Genomic DNA, 15,455 nt, shown 5'->3' with positions numbered 1-15,455 from the left:
TGCAAAGAAAATTAGAGGGAATTGAGCCCTAATGATGCTCCGGGGTTATTCCTATGCCAAAACAGCCAAAATCTGAAAACTCAGCGCTGCAGCTCCGCCGAAGCAATGCAGACAGATCCAGCGCCCATTAACATTTATGCAACCTCAGAGGTAAAGGAGGTGTGGATGCGAGGAATTTGGCCTGTGGGTTTTATTTCGGCGCTCACATAATCTGACCTAATTTACCATTACCTAGCTCGATGGATTAATGGAACAGGGAGAGGCAATAGCCAATGTGTGTAATTAAGCCTGCTTTTGGTATTACTTCCTGGACTGAATTTTTTCATCAACTTGCCTTTCTGGTTTGAAGCCCCGAGGAAACAATGGGAAAGGTGCAGCACATGCTGGGGGTGCCTTTGGGATCGACTGGTGGCACTGGGCAGAGGGGGCTGGAAGGATCCCCACGGGCTTTGGTACAGCTCTTCTGGGGTGGGGTTGGTTTTTTTTTTTGGCCTTGTTTCTAGCATTTAGCAAAATTAGATCCAGAAAGGAGGGAGAAAATCCTGGCTTGTCACTCAGGGGATGTTTAAAGCCGGGGATGATCCTGCTCTGCCACTGATTCCTCGCATGGCCTTGGTCAAGTCGTTTAATTTTGATGGGCTTCCCCACCTCTTCTGGGCAGGGTTTTGTGTGGTTGAAAGACGGTGAGCCGGAAAGGATGAGATGCGGGCTCTGCAAACGGGGCCGTGGCTGGCGGGCAGTCCTACCCTGCTGCTGCAGTGCAAGAAAATAAAAAATCAGCTTTATTTGCCCCAGAGTGAGCACAGCCAACACATCTAGGGAGATCGGGCTGCGGGGACACCTCTCCGGCTTTGAAATGGAAAGAGAGGCGTTTTAACAAATAAATACAAAAATGCAAGAAGAAAAGTCCAGCTGGGGGACACAGCTCAGCCCTGCCTCCCCCTCCACACCCCCCTTCGTACCCCCACCGGCCAAAGGAACAGGGTGCTCCACCTTGATCAGCACGGACAGCCGCCGCACGCCCCAGCTGAGCCCGTATCTGCTCACCCCGCGGCACGCTGCGGGCTGATATGTGGGGGGGGTGCGGCGGGACGGGCGATGTGCTCCCCCGAGATAGGGGCCGGGCACCCTGCTCACACCTTGCTCGGGCTGTCGGGGTCGACCTGTGCGTGTCCTAGAGGCGGTTTGTCCTCTGGAAACGGCCGATGCCCAAACACCCCGCTCCCGGCGAGCTCCGCCGCGCTGCTCTGCGTCTCTATCAAGCTGCTTTCTCCAGGCACCAATTCAGAGCGAGCCTGATGATTTTAGCAGCGTGGCTTTATCCCAGATTTCCTCTGAATTGCACGAGGCGGGCCGGGGCGGGGGAACAAAGCAGGATTTGGTGCTTGGTGGAAACCTTCCTCCCGTGCAAAATGCTGGGAGCTTTCCTCGGCGGAGCATCGCAGCCCGAGTCTGAACTCACTTCGCCGACACGAGCGACAGCCAGCGGGGAAGGTTTTAGGTTTTACTCCCACTGGTGATACTGTTAACGGTGGAATGAAATATATTCACAAACAACTAATATTTTCTCCGTCGCTGCAAAGAGCGTGCATCTGGAAATAATTAGCATGCACAAAAACAACTTGCACATTCCTCCTAGGCCTCCATTTTGTGCCGCCTGCAGGCGCTGGCAATGACGGTTTTATCGGCAGCTCTCGATTTCTGCATATTTTTCGTTATTTCTAACACCCAGGCCGGCCCAGGCCAAGCCCTGCTCAAAGCTTGCCGGTGATGCAGAAACCACGCTCAGCCCCCAGCAAACCACCCCCCCGCGCAGCTTTTTTGTTTGCATGGTTTCATGGCAGCGCTGGCTTTTTTTTCTTTTCTTTTTGGTTTTTTTTTTTTTTTTTTTTTGCCCTCCACAAAGCCTTCGCCGCCGCTGACATGCTCCTACTTGTGCCTTCGTCTCTGCAGATGACGGCAGCATCGGGAACCAGCCGCCCTGCAGCCATTCCCCCCAGAGTCACGAGTTGCAGCAAACTGCTTTTGGGGCGAATTCAGCTTGGAAAGGGACTGCAAGGCTGCCCAGAGCAGTTTTTTAGCTGCGTGGCCTATGGGAGCCCGTGCGATGCCAGGATGGGTCCCACCAGCCCGGTGGTTGAATGTCGACGGTGCTGAGCGAGGACAGGGAGGCTCTGAGGGGACACGTGCTCCTCACGCCGTGGGGCAACAGGCTCAGCACCTTTGCTGGGCTGAACCCTCTGGCAGAGGTTTGTTCCCACGTTTCTCCTGCAAATCAAGAGCAGGTCTAAGAGCTCCTCCCCAGAGGTCTTGTCATTAGCTCGGCATAATTTGCCATCGCAAAGCACCTGCTTTCCTGCCCAGGGCCGCATCCAGCCATGCTGGGGATGGCTTGCACACCCAGCACAGCTTTCCCCGTGGGTTCAAGACTGCTCTGCTTCACTCTGAGCTGATGAGTGACACATACCCACAGACGAGAGTTGCAATGCTCAAATCCTAAAGAAGCCCAATGCATTGGCCGTCTTGGAGAGCCGTACGCCTGGAGCACGGCTGCAGTCCTCCCTCCAGCAAAGCCCTCTCCCCTGCCCCGCCTGGGCGACCTGCCCTTGCTCCACAGGGAGCCGCACTGCTGCAGCTTGGTCAATATATTTCTGCGTTGCTTCTACGAGAAGTTCATTAAAGCATTTTAACTATTGTGAAAAAAACACGCTAGAGACAAGCGACTTCGTTCTCAGCGCGTGGCAGAGTAGCTGCGGTGAGCCCTGGCGGGAAGCGTGGCCCTGACCCCACCCTGGTTATCTGGCAGTAAAACCCGGCGTGCAAAAGCCAGCGTGCAAAAGCCAGCGTGCAAATCCCGGTGTGCAAAACCCGGCGTGCAGAACTCAGCATGCAAAACCCAGCATGCAAAATCCAGCGTGAAAAACCCAGCGTGCAGAGCCCAGTCTGCAAAACCCGGCGTGTAAAACCTGGCATGCAAAATCTGGCGTGCAAAACCCGGTGTGTAAAACCCGCCGTGCAAAAGCCGTCACACAAAATCCAGCACACAAAACCCAGATGCAAAACCCAGCGTGTGGGCTCGGCGGGTCTCCCTGGGGACAGCTGGGTGCACTGGTGGCTCTGCGCCGAGTGGGGAAGCAAACGCCAAAGTGTTTTTGAGAAGCGTTGACAGCGGCTCGAGAGGCAAAGATGAAAGTTTCTTGTGTGAGAAGAGAAAGAGGAAGAGGAAACGCGGCAGAAAATGAACTCTTATGAAAACCCGTCGCTTTCCACGCTCCCCTCCCGCCGGAGGAGTCCTGCAAAGGATCCTGCTCAGCACAATGCGGCTCCTGGGTCACATCTGCTTTTCATAAGGGTGCCAGACAGACAGTCCCAGCTCTGCGTCTTCACCCCGGGCCAGACTTGGATTCTCTGTTCCCGATGTGACCGTGGCTTTCAAAAGGCAGAAGGAGTTCTGGATGCTCCCCGGGGAACGCATGGCAAAGGCTCGCTGCTCCTTCACTGAGGGCTTCGCACCACCCAAAGCCAAAGCCTCGCTGGGGTGTTTCCAGCCGGGGCACCCAAAGCACAGCGCTGCGACTGAGCGCCCACAGAGGCGCGCGATGGCCGGAGGGGCAAACAGCAGGTACCGGCGTGTGTCAAGGAAACGACAGCGCCTGTCAGGCTGGGTGTTCAGTTTTGTCCCGTTTCCCTCCTGCTGGGCTCCCAGGGGCGAAGGCCAGGTCCGTAACGCACGGGTTTGTGACGGCGGAAGGAATGAGCAGAAGCCAGAGCAGCCCTGCAGGGCCAGCTCCGTCCCTCCTGCAGGCGAGACCAATTTTTGACCTTACGAAATCACCCAGCGTGTCGCTTACCCCTGGAAAAGCAGCGCTTAACCCGTGAGAGCTTTATGCAACGCCCTCCACACCTCTGCCTGGACACGCATTAATCACCGAGCGTGTGGTTTTGCTCACGCGGCCACGCTCGATTTCACCCACAGCCGCTGGGACGAGCCTGAAGCTCGCTCCGACCGACGCTCCCCAGCCTTTCCGTGAGCTTATTCCTGTTACGAATCCATCGCGGTGGCCCGGATAAACTTTGTTCTTTCCAGTTCTCCGAAGGGCCCTTGGAGCTGCGCGGGCACGAGCTGTGCTGCCGCTCCGTGGCAAGGCGCAGGAGGGCTCCTCCCGCATCCCTTCGCCGGCAGATTTTCAGCCCCTTCGAGGCAAGGAGAGGCTTTTTGCTTGGTTTTAATTTAAACCAGATTCATGTGTTTATTACTTATAAATATTTATGTGTTTATTGCAGGTGCTACACCACCACTGTGTATTTACAATATATAAACAAATATGTATGTATCCGCGTATTTATGTTTATAAATCTCCGTTTATATGTTTACACACTATTTGTACATTAATAGTTGCCTGCTTACAGCAGCGGGTACCGCGCAGCCCCCAGGGCCCTGCCGTGGTTGCCCCCCAGCGTTATATCTTAACGTTAACCCATAGGCACCTCCCTGGCCACGCCCCCGCCGTGGCCACGCCCCCTGGCACGCAAACCACGCCTCCTCTCACGCGTGGTCACGCCCCCGGGGGAATCCCTTCCCAGCCCACCACTGCGAGCTCGTGCGCCACGTGTGTGTGTATGTGTGTGCGTCACGTCCGGCGGCGGGACCCGGAAGTGGCGCGGCGGTCCGTTGCTATGCGGCGGGTCGGGAGGTGAGCGCGGCGTTGGCGCTGAGGGAGCGGGGGAACGGGCGGCGGGGACGGTCCCGTCCCGTCCCTCCGGGGCGGGCACGGGTGGGGCAGCGCCTCTAGGCTCCCGGGAGGGGTCCCTGACCGCCGGGCGTGCCGCCGCGTTTCTGGGGAGCGGGGTGGGGCGGGGGGGGGGGGGGGGGGTGAGACCGGGCCGAGCCCTGCGGCCTGCGGGGGCCTGTGCCCCTGCGCCTTCCCCTCCCTGCCTCCGCCCGGGGCGGGTTTGAGGGCGCCGCTGAGCGCGGGGGTGGGCGGCTGCGGTTTGGAAAGGCGCGGGGAGCTGGTGGCACCTGGGGCAGGTGCTTTGGCGGGGCTGGGGCGTGTGCGGAAGGGCTGGAAGGACAACGGCGGTGCAGGGCTGTGCTGAAGTGTCGGCATTTGTGTTGGGTTGGTTGGTTTTTTTAAATGTTGCTGATGTTTTGTTATGTCTGGAGTCTTTACGTTTGGGGACTGGCTGTGCAGGTGGTAGCAGGGCTGAAGGTACTCGGTTTGTAAAGACCTTGTGTCACGGGCGCGCTGCAGTGCGTGCCGCTCCCTGAGCAGAGCGGTGAGCAGCTGTGCTGCGGGCAGGGGCAGCTAGCGTGGGCTGCCCAGGCCTGTGTCCTGCCAGGCTTTGAGTGTCCCAGAGGATGGAGACTGCACAACCTCTCTGAGCATCCTGTTCCAGTGTCCCACCACCCTCGGTTTTTTCGGGTGTTCAGATGGCACAAATAGAAACACAGGAAATGGCCCCCTGTGCCGTCACTGGGCACTGCCGAGAAAAGAGTCTGCGTCCTTCTTCACGTTCTCCAGTCAGGTGTTTGCATGCGTTGATAAGAGCTCTCTCCTCTCCATGTAAAACAGGCCCAGCTTTCTCAGCCTCTCATCACGTGAGAGATGCTTCGGTACCTTCGTCATCTTTGCGGCCCCACACTGGACTTGCTCTGTGTATTTCTTGTCCTGGGGAGCGCCAGACTGGACCCAGCGCTCCAGATGTGGCCTCACCGGTGCTGAGCAGAGGGGAAGGCTCACCTCCCTCAACCTGCTGGCAATGCTCTGGTAATGCTGTCTAGAAGTTCATTTATGTTTTTTTTTTGATTCAGGATCAGAAGAGCAATGGTTTGGAGAACGGTTGATGTGCCTTGTCAGTCTGAGGTGACCGGCTGATATTTGAACACCGGCTGGTCTTTCTGTCTGCTGGCCGTATCCCAAAATGGGGAGGTAAGAATCCCAGAGGAACTGTCCAGTTAAATTGTGATGATGTCTCCTGAGTGAAGGACAGGGAGCCTAATCGTGAGTTCATGGCTAATCATGAATTCAAAGGTGGGAATAGCATCTTGACTACACTCAAGCCAGACTATGTGCAAAGCAAGAGCAAAGTAAAAAGCTTTATGAAGAATCTGTCCTTAGCTTGCTTCAAAATGCATTGTGTTTAGTTTTGGTGATAAAGTCCATTTTTAAAGCAGATTATCCTCCTTGAATTTTAGGATCAGCATCTCTTGTTTGCTTCCCGCTTCTTGGCACTTCAGCATCTCTCCAGTGGGATGTCCGCGTATTCTCAACACCACTTTGCGACAGATCGTTGTGATAGGAATACTTGCTGCTGCTGTCTCTCTGCTTTACTACTCTCTGGTAGTCATCCGCAATAAGTATGGGCGTGCATACAGGGACAAAAGATTCCACAGGTGAGAGTTGAAAAGACTTCTTGTGGAAAGGAACGAAATGTAGTTTTGGTCTGAAAGGGAAAACACTGGCAAGTTGTGTCTGTAGAATACACCAATGGGGCCAGAAAAGTATAAGTAAAACTTCCTGCTATTTTTTACGAAGCTTTGCTTATTTAAGTTGATTTTAGGTTATCAGTAATTCAACTTTCTAATATCTTATCTATCTGAAGTAGCTCAGTAAAACTATAGGCGCAAAAATATTGCGTAATAACTTATTTTGGAAATTACTTTTGGTATGTAAAAGAATTTGGTATCTGGGAATTTGATTCTTATGGGTGGCACTTTGCTTTTTTTTCGTCAGCAAGAGTACAATAGTGAAAACCATGTGATTCCTGTGATGGAAAATGTTGTCCTGTTTTGAGTCCGATGCTGAGAAAAACTTCCATATGGAACTTAATTGCCATGTAGTAATGCCTAGTTTCCTTTTAGGTATCTTGCCCGAGTAACTGACACTGAAGCTACAGATACGAACAACCCCAATCTGAACTATGGCATCGTTGTGGACTGTGGCAGCAGTGGCTCTAGGATTTTTGTATATTGTTGGCCAAGGCACAATGGTAATCCGCACGATCTGTTGGACATAAAACAGATGAGGGACAAAAACAGAAAACCAGTGGTTATGAAAATTAAACCAGGTACTAGAAAGAAATTAACTTTAGACACGAATTTCTAGAAAACTGCCTATCCTCACTTTGCTTTTTCAAACCCTATTTAAAGTGTCTGGGTAAAGGACACTTTCGAGTTGTCAACGTGGCACTCCTCCAGATTTCTTTGCGTTTGGTTTGCAGAGAGCTCTGTTCAGCTTTAAAGCTTGAAACATGACACTGACGGGCAGGAGGGAGAGGTTTCTCTGTGGACTAAGACAGTTGCCGGTTCAGTTGTCAGTTAACTTGGTTCTGTTTATTTAGTGAATAAATAATTGGCTTTCTATAAAGCTATTTGAACCAATTATATAAAGAGATAATATATCTGATGCCGGGTTTTGTTTAGAGGATGATTAAGTGTTAGTTTCATTCGTACTTTCTTATTTCTGTAGTTGATTTCCTGGGTTTGGCTTTGGGCTGTTGCTTTCTTCTCTGTGCGTTGGTTATCAAGATTTTCCAGGAAATGCCCAAAGCTTGAGTTGCTTCACTTTCATATTTATCTGTTTCACTAGGCATTTCGGAGTTTGCCAGCTCTCCTGAAAAGGTCAGTGATTATATTTCTCCGCTTCTGAGCTTTGCTGCGGAACATGTGCCACGTGCAAAACACAAAGAGACTCCTCTTTATATTCTGTGTACTGCAGGGATGCGGATTCTGCCAGAAAGGTTATTGGCTGTCTTATTTTTAGCATTTAGGATAGAGATCCTGGTGTGTCTGACTATTTTTAACTGTTGAAAATGTAATTTTGCAGCCAACAGAAGGCAATACTTGAAGATCTGCTCACTGATATTCCTGTGCATTTTGATTTTCTGTTTTCGGACTCGCACGCAGAGGTTATTTCAGGGAAGCAGGAAGGTAGGTAAACGTTGGAAAAATTATCTTTGAAATGTTTATTACTTTCACGGTACAACCTGGATAATTTTTGTTGTTGTTGTTGCTTTTTAAGACTGTGGTTTGGTTGAGAGACCTTATTCCTCAGTAGCAACATATGGAGTGTGGAGATGATCATCTGCTGTGATCTTCTAACTTGCCTAAATGTTTTCTAATTAGCAGTGAAAATAACTTATCTGTGTTTAGCAGGAATTTTAGTCCATTTTCTCTGGCTTTGCGGAGGGAGGGGTAACGATAAGGCACAATATTCTTGCTGGAAGAAACTTTGCAGGGAAAAACGGTTTCTAGCAGAGCAATGCTTTTATGTGATCAGCTCACTAGAGGCTTAAAATCCCTTTAAAAGCTAATGGGCTTACTTTTTCTGAAACTTAGACTGTCTTTTTTTTAATACATTGAATTAGGATTTTTATTGTTGCCTTGACCTGGGAGAGGAGGACTAGAATAACTTGTCAGGAATGTTTAACTTCTAAGTGTTTTATATAATAAAATATGAGCAGTGATATATCTTGACTCATATGCAAACAATCCCTCTTTGTTTTTAAGATGATCTGTCCCAGATATCCCTGAAATGTCCAAATATGTTTTCTTATGCATGTAGGAGTATACGCATGGATTGGCATCAACTTTGTTCTTGGAAGATTTGAACATACAGATGATGGTAAGTATCTTAAATGTGAATAGGATTGTAGGAAGGACTTCAAGTACATTCCTGTGCTTTCACTGTTGATGGCTTGTTTTTAGACAGAGATGCTAGCGAATAGTGCGCGTGCAGATGCTTAATTTGGCTTAATTTGCACGTGAAATTTCAATGAGCTGCATTGCTCCAAAAAATAAGTTAACAAGGAGTGGTGTGCTGCTGCTTTAGGCTCGCTCTAGTTGTATTTCTCACTGCCTTTCCGTTGTTTTATCCAGAGGATGAAGCGATTGTGGAGGTGCATGTCCCAGGCAGTGAAAACAAAGAGGCCATCTTTCGTAAGAGGACAGTGGGTATTCTTGACATGGGCGGAGTGTCGACTCAGATAGCGTACGAAGTCCCTAAAACTGTAAGCTTTGCCTCTTCGCAGCAGGTTATTATCTGTGCAACTTTCTTCTTTTCCTTTTGATTTATTTTAATGCATATTTGTTGTTTTGTTTTCTTTGTTTTGAGTCCTATTCCTCATTACATCACATTCCAAAATCAAGGCAAGAGAAGATGGCAAATACGAGTCCTTCATCAGCTAAGCAACTCATTTGTATTTTGTTTGTTCAGAAACTTTATTTCAATTAGTATAATTTGCTACTAATTTTTAGGTGGATGTGCATTCTTTGTGTGTGTGCATGCATTTATGTACAATTTTAAAATTTGTTTTATACTTGAGACTGTATTCTGGGGTTTAGAAACCAAAAGTTATGTGGTTCTTATGTAAGAACTTACGTGAGAGATGACTTTTTCCTTTAAGTTGGGTTGGTAGAAACTGAATGAACGGGACAGGGGGGTAACAGTACAGTTTGTTTAACTATCACCTGCGTCCTCAGCACAGTTCATCTGTTGTAGGAAGGAAACTTCTTTGTTAAAAGTCTTAAATGGAACATAAATTGCTCTAACCTCAGCCCACTGAGTTCTAGAGTAATTCCTGAATTTTCCTTTTTCCCCCCATTAACTTCATTGAGAAATTATCTAAAGTAAGAATAGCATAAAAGCCCTATGTTTTGAGTCTCGATGCACTGTTATAATGATATATATGTATTTTTTTCAAATCTTCCTGTGGAGTGATGGGTTTTCATTATTACAGGTTTTAATAACTACACTGCCTTTCAGACAGATGGTGTAACAAATAGTTTGGGCTGTTAAATAAAAGTATGGGCGTTTAGATTCAGAGCAGATTGCCCCAGTCAAATATGAATTGGAAATAGGAAGAGTTGCATACAATTGATGATGATTGGAAAATGAAGAACAGCGCCGCTGGGCAGACCATAAATCTACCTAGCCTGGCAATCAGTAGTACGGGGACTCAGTCGGAAGTGGTAGCATTGAGATTAATAGCCACAGCACGTAGGTTTTTGTAGAAGATGATACTTCAGCGCCCATAGTAGCAGTTGAGTATCAGTAGTGACGATACAGTTCTTGGGGACAGCAAAGCATATTGATTGCTATCAAGTAGAAGGTAACGTGGACCTGTGAAAAGCAAAATAGATGAGTAAGGAGTGAAGCTGAAAGATGTCAAGGGCATCCCGTTGTCCCAAGAACTCATCTTTAGTTCTAGTTCATATTGTTTATACTTCACCTTGGTGCTTGTGTTTCTGCAGGAGGAAGTAGCCAAAAACTTACTTGCAGAATTCAACTTGGGCTGCGACGCGCATCAAACTGAGCACGTGTATAGAGTCTATGTTGCAACGTTCCTTGGCTTTGGAGGAAATGCAGCACGGCAGAGATATGAAGACAGTCTATTTACAAGTACAGCGCTTAAAAACAGGTACCTGGGATATGGGTTCTGTGCATCACTAGGCTTGGTAACCCCCTCACTTGAATATAGTAAAGTGTCCTGACATAAAACTTAATTTCTACAGCATGCTGCCGGCAATGCTGAAGTTTCTTCATTGAGGCTGCTTTGTTTTGATGTTGTATCTCAGAGCTTGACGCTTCTGATACGCAGTTGTTACTGTGCTTGCTTCTCTTATACAGACTGCTAGGCAAACAGACCGGCATGACTTCTGATTCGCCCTACCTTGATCCTTGCCTGCCCCTGGACGCTCAGGATGAGATCCAGCAGAAAGGACAGATAATGTATTTGCGAGGAACAGGAGACTTTAATCTGTGTCGTGAAATTATTCAACCCTTCATGAATAAGACTAACGAAACACAGACATCTCTTAATGGTGTCTATCAGCCTGCTGTGCACTTTCAGAACAGTGAATTCTATGGTTTCTCAGAATTCTACTACTGCACCGAGGATGTGTTACGCATGGGAGGAGATTACAATGCTGCTAAATTTACGAAAGCCGCAAAGGTAAAGTGTTCTTGAGATAAACTTTTTCTAATTCAAAACAACTACTCTCCAGAAGCATTTTGTTCTGAAATTCTTGTGACAAAAATGTACCTTTTAAAGATCCCAAATCCTTTCACCCTGCAATGAACTATCACAGGGCATCTCTTTTCCTCATTGGGTTTTCTTTTAGAATACTTGTTTTAAGGCACAATAGTAAAACTGGCTCTAGAGGGAATGGGACTCATGGTAGTCAAGTTCCAGCAGAACTATTGGTAATGGGGAGATCCATGCTGCTTCCACCACTTGCTTCTTTTTAGGAATGTCTTAGTTGTTGTTAGAAAAAGAATTCCTTTTCTTCTTGCTTTATACATTTTGTACCAGTTTCTCAAGTGTTACTCAGGGGATCAATCTGTTAGGGACAGTTTAAGGCTACAACATAAAGTAGAAGAATGTGACCTGCTTTGTCAGTGCCCTAACAATAAGTTGTCTATTTTTCATCTCCAAGTACATGACCAAAGAATTTAAATGCTACTGAATATTAATTTAACCACAAATGCCAAGTATAGATGAAAATGTTTCAGAACATACCATGAAATTTGTGATCTGACTTATTAGCAGTGCAAGGGAAGCCATTATTTTTGAGTTTTCTAGCTTGTGGTATTTACAGAACATCTTATCTAGTGGCATTTTTTTCTTCTGAACGCAGAAGCAATGCTGAAGTCTTTTTTTTCTTTTTTTTTCTTAAAGGATTATTGTGCCACTAAGTGGTCTGTCCTACGGGAACGCTTTGACCGTGGTCTTTATGCATCACATGCTGATCTCCACAGATTGAAGTAAGTATTTGTGTTTGTACAGCAAATTCATTCATGCAGAGTTGCCAGGGAGAGGTCAAGGTCATGTCCAAATAATCTATTTAATGAAGTCATTGAAAATGTGTATATAACCTTAAATATTGCATCAGCCATAAGAAAGTACTGCTAATTATGTGTCTAAGTGTGCTCTCCAGTCCTCTGGGACTCTGTAACTGCTGGCCTGACTTTATGCTGCTCTTTCTATAGGTACCAGTGTTTTAAGTCTGCCTGGATGTATGAGGTATTTCACAGTGGCTTCTCTTTTCCTGTGAGTTACAGCAATTTGAAAACAGCTCTGCAGGTTTACGATAAAGAGGTGCAATGGACCTTGGGAGCCATTCTTTACCGAACACGGTTTTTACCTTTAAGGTACTAGAAGTTGCTTTCTCAAATGTGTGGAAAGAGGGTTTGGGTGGAAGGTACGGGGGTTTTATGAAGGGAAGAAGTGTGATAGAGCTGCTGACAGATAGGGGGAGACAAGATCTTGTTTCTAGTGCATTATATATAACCTTAGTACATGTTTCAGGTAGCGCAAGTAATGCTTTGTAAAGAGTATTCTACTAAAATGGGCTCCGTTTCCTTTGGTAAGATAGATGGAGGCAAAGTTTGGTTCACAACTTATGTCTGTTATGCCTTTGATTTCTTTCAGAGACATCCAGCAAGAAAACTTCCGTGGAAGTCACTCCCACTGGAGAAGCTTCTCCTTTGTTTACAATCACTATTTGTTTTTTGTCTGTTTTCTGATTGTGCTGCTCTCCATCCTGCTTTACCTGCTAAGGCTCAGACGAATCCACAGGCGAATGTTGCGTAACAGCTCGTCTACTTCCCTATGGATGGAGGAAGGCCTTCCGCCACAGAAGATTGCAGGACCCTTATGAGATGCTGTGATGGAGAGCTTTTATTGGACTTGCTACACAAAAAGCCATTTTTGCCTCAGGGTTCCTCCTTTTTGTCCCTTTAAACCATTGAAGAAGCAGATTGCCTAGAGTGTGTAATACAGCTAGGCTTTGGAAATATGGGAAAATGGGGTCAACTTGGCTTAGTCTCATTAGACGATATCTGCCAAAAATTACTTTTTTTTTTTTAATATTGCACTTTTGTGTGTAAAGGGACGAGCAGAGGCTCGTTGTCAGTAAATGAGTAGCAGCAGCGTAAGCTATGTATGGTAAGAGAATGAGTGTGAATTCTCATCCTTTGGGTGAGATTGTGAAATACTGTTAGCTAGGATGAATGAGGACTGTTTTTATTTTCTCTTCCAGATTCCAGGATTGATATCACTTGACTTTTCAATTCTGAGTCTCCTCAGTCAAAGAAAAGGAAGTGCAGGGTTTTCAAAAGCAGTAAGAAAACAACCTTTTAGGACAGTTTATCTGATTTTTATATTCTGGAATAAGTACTGTGATGGAGAAGAAAAATCTATTGCACCCAATGCTGTGCTTCCACAAAACTGCTTAAATCAGTTTTGTTTATTTGTGACAGATTCCCCTTTTGTCTTGGAAGCTATATCCTCCCAGTGGCAGAAGTCACTACTTTTTAATCCTTTTATTTCTGTTTCATAATCATTCAGAGATCTCCCTGAAACTCCAGTGAGGTGAAGAGAACTGGAATATGCCTAGGCTTTTGTTTCTGCTAGAGTAGACATGCACAGTGTCTCTTTTTTGGCTTTGAGTACTCTGATTTGTTAATTTATATTTTATTTAAAACTGTTAATTTTACTTGAATCTAAATTTGTCCATGATTAAAAGTGGGATTTATATGAACTTTTGGTGTATGGATATCTTATTGCACAGTATCACTTCTCACTGTATCCAACTGGCAAAGCTTTCTTCTCTTCTAGTAGGTGTGAATATGCTGGAAAACTGGATGCTGTTTTCAGTATTGGAGAACTAGACACGTTGATACCGCTTTTGTCATGCTTAAGGTGCAGTTTATTCATCTAAAAATCTAGATACTTTGAATTGCTTTATTGTTTCCTTTTGATATGCTTTTGCCTTTGACTGTGTAGGGAATTTAGGCTTGATTCGCTGAACCGCAACTAAATTTAGGTGCTGAACTTCCTGCTCCTTCCATCCAGTGTCTGGTAGATGGCTGTGCTGCAGTCATAAGAATTAACTGGGTATGTGGTGGAATTTCAAAATGGCAACAGGATCTTTAATTGAATGATCAGAAATAGTAAATGGTGTCTCCCTTTTATAAAGGATTTTTTTGTACCTGACAAATCTGAGCACTTCACCAGCTGAGAGTCTGTTTTGCATTTTGCCTTTTGGTTTTTTTTGGCCACCATCTGAGTGAATGCTTAGATAATACACCTCTCACTTCTGATGTCTGGAACTGGGGTACAAACTTGTTGCACTCATAGGCTGATAAGAATTATCTGAAAACTGACACTGCCAATTGTTAGAGAGCCTGTACTTCCCCTTTCTGAGATGCCTAAAACCGAGTACGGAGCCTCTAATTGCATGCTTAGATAAAGCAGCCCCCTTTGGACAAGGGCTGACGTTAGTGGTGAAGTGGAGAGGAAGTATCGGTGTGTGACTTGGCAAAATCCAGGCATCGCTTAGCAGAAGAGATAGTGTCTCAAATGCAGCAAGCCAAAAAAAACCCCAAAAAGGCCAATAAAAAACTTAGGAAAATCATAAAAACATAAAAAATTGAAGGAAGAATGTTTCAGACCTAAAATAGAATTTCCTTTTAGATGCTGCAGCATTTTCTTTTTAGTGATGTTCTTAAACATGGAAGAGAATGCCAAAAAAGAAGAAAGGAGAGAGAACGATCTTAATGTATAACTTTAAATCTTACTCTTTAGTAGAATCAGAAGCTCATTTTCTGTTAAATAATGGAGAGTCATGGACAAAAAAAGTTATTCTGGCCTTGACTAAGGTGGTCTAAACTTTTTGAAAGGAAAAACAATTGTCTAAAGTTATGTAATATGTCACGGTTGAACCAAGAGCAGGATTTCGACATTGCTTTCTTATCTTGTAGGATGGACAAACTATGGCTGTGCACAATGAAGTATGTGGTTTATGGCCCCCCCAGAGCTTCAGAAGATTTTGGTAGAACAAAAGCTCCAGCTAGCAAGCTTGGTGAATACAGTAGGGACAGGTACAGCATTGGGATCATGGAGACAGATTGGTCTTGTGCTTACATAAAACATCGTGTGCCTGCTTTAGGGTTTCCATGCTCGTTTTTGAAAGCGGACACTAGGGACTGAAGATGTGAAGGACGAGTGTTTGGAATGTGAAAAAGATAGGATGGTAAATGGTGAGAAAGTGGTCAGGAAAAAGGGGCACAAATGGGCAGGAAACTTTCCACGTACCAGTGCCTGCTCTGCAGTGTACAGTGTCTCTTTTTTTCCTCTAGGATCGTAGCAGTATTGTCCTGCTTTTTCTAGTGATTTGGTTCAGGAGGGGCAGAATAAAGATGGCCCAATACAGAATTTCCTCCTGTCATGGTAAAAAGATACTGCCAGCAGAGATTGGTTGTGGGAGCAGCTATTGTTCATTAAAAATCTAAGCAGTGCACGAAAAACCAGATTCAAACAAGTGTAAGGCCTAGAAACTTAAACAAGCTTTCTTCATTCAGGCAAGGTAGTGCACAGAGCCATTTTAGATCTGTATATCCCCCTCATTCAGATACTGGGGGGTAAACTGCTTGATAAGGTAAGCAGGTGTC

General features: G+C 46.2%; 1 protein-coding gene across 3 annotated transcripts; it reads left to right on the top strand.

Annotated features, from left to right (window-relative positions):
- Positions 1–4,577: 4,577 nt before the first annotated feature.
- On the top strand, positions 4,578–13,543 carry ENTPD4 (ectonucleoside triphosphate diphosphohydrolase 4). 3 transcript variants are annotated; one of them, XM_075736704.1, is made up of 14 exons: positions 4,578–4,694; positions 5,813–5,930; positions 6,197–6,394; positions 6,863–7,068; positions 7,590–7,740; positions 7,827–7,930; positions 8,565–8,624; positions 8,879–9,009; positions 9,114–9,182; positions 10,253–10,419; positions 10,629–10,953; positions 11,680–11,765; positions 11,991–12,152; positions 12,433–13,543. In XM_075736704.1, the coding sequence occupies exons 2-14, from the start codon at positions 5,923–5,925 to the stop codon at positions 12,659–12,661; spliced, it is 1,896 nt and encodes a 631-aa protein (XP_075592819.1). In that variant the 5' UTR covers positions 4,578–4,694; positions 5,813–5,922; the 3' UTR covers positions 12,662–13,543. The 3 variants fall into 3 exon arrangements, with proteins under 3 accessions (XP_075592819.1, XP_075592821.1, XP_075592820.1); XM_075736706.1 differs by lacking the exon at positions 9,114–9,182; XM_075736705.1 differs by lacking the exon at positions 9,114–9,182 and having other exon boundaries at positions 8,879–9,033.
- Positions 13,544–15,455: the final 1,912 nt, after the last annotated feature.

This window comes from Balearica regulorum, chromosome 27, assembly GCF_011004875.1.
Source record: "Balearica regulorum gibbericeps isolate bBalReg1 chromosome 27, bBalReg1.pri, whole genome shotgun sequence".
NCBI lineage: Eukaryota > Metazoa > Chordata > Aves > Gruiformes > Gruidae > Balearica > Balearica regulorum.
This window is presented reverse-complemented; position numbering and strand designations above follow the sequence as displayed.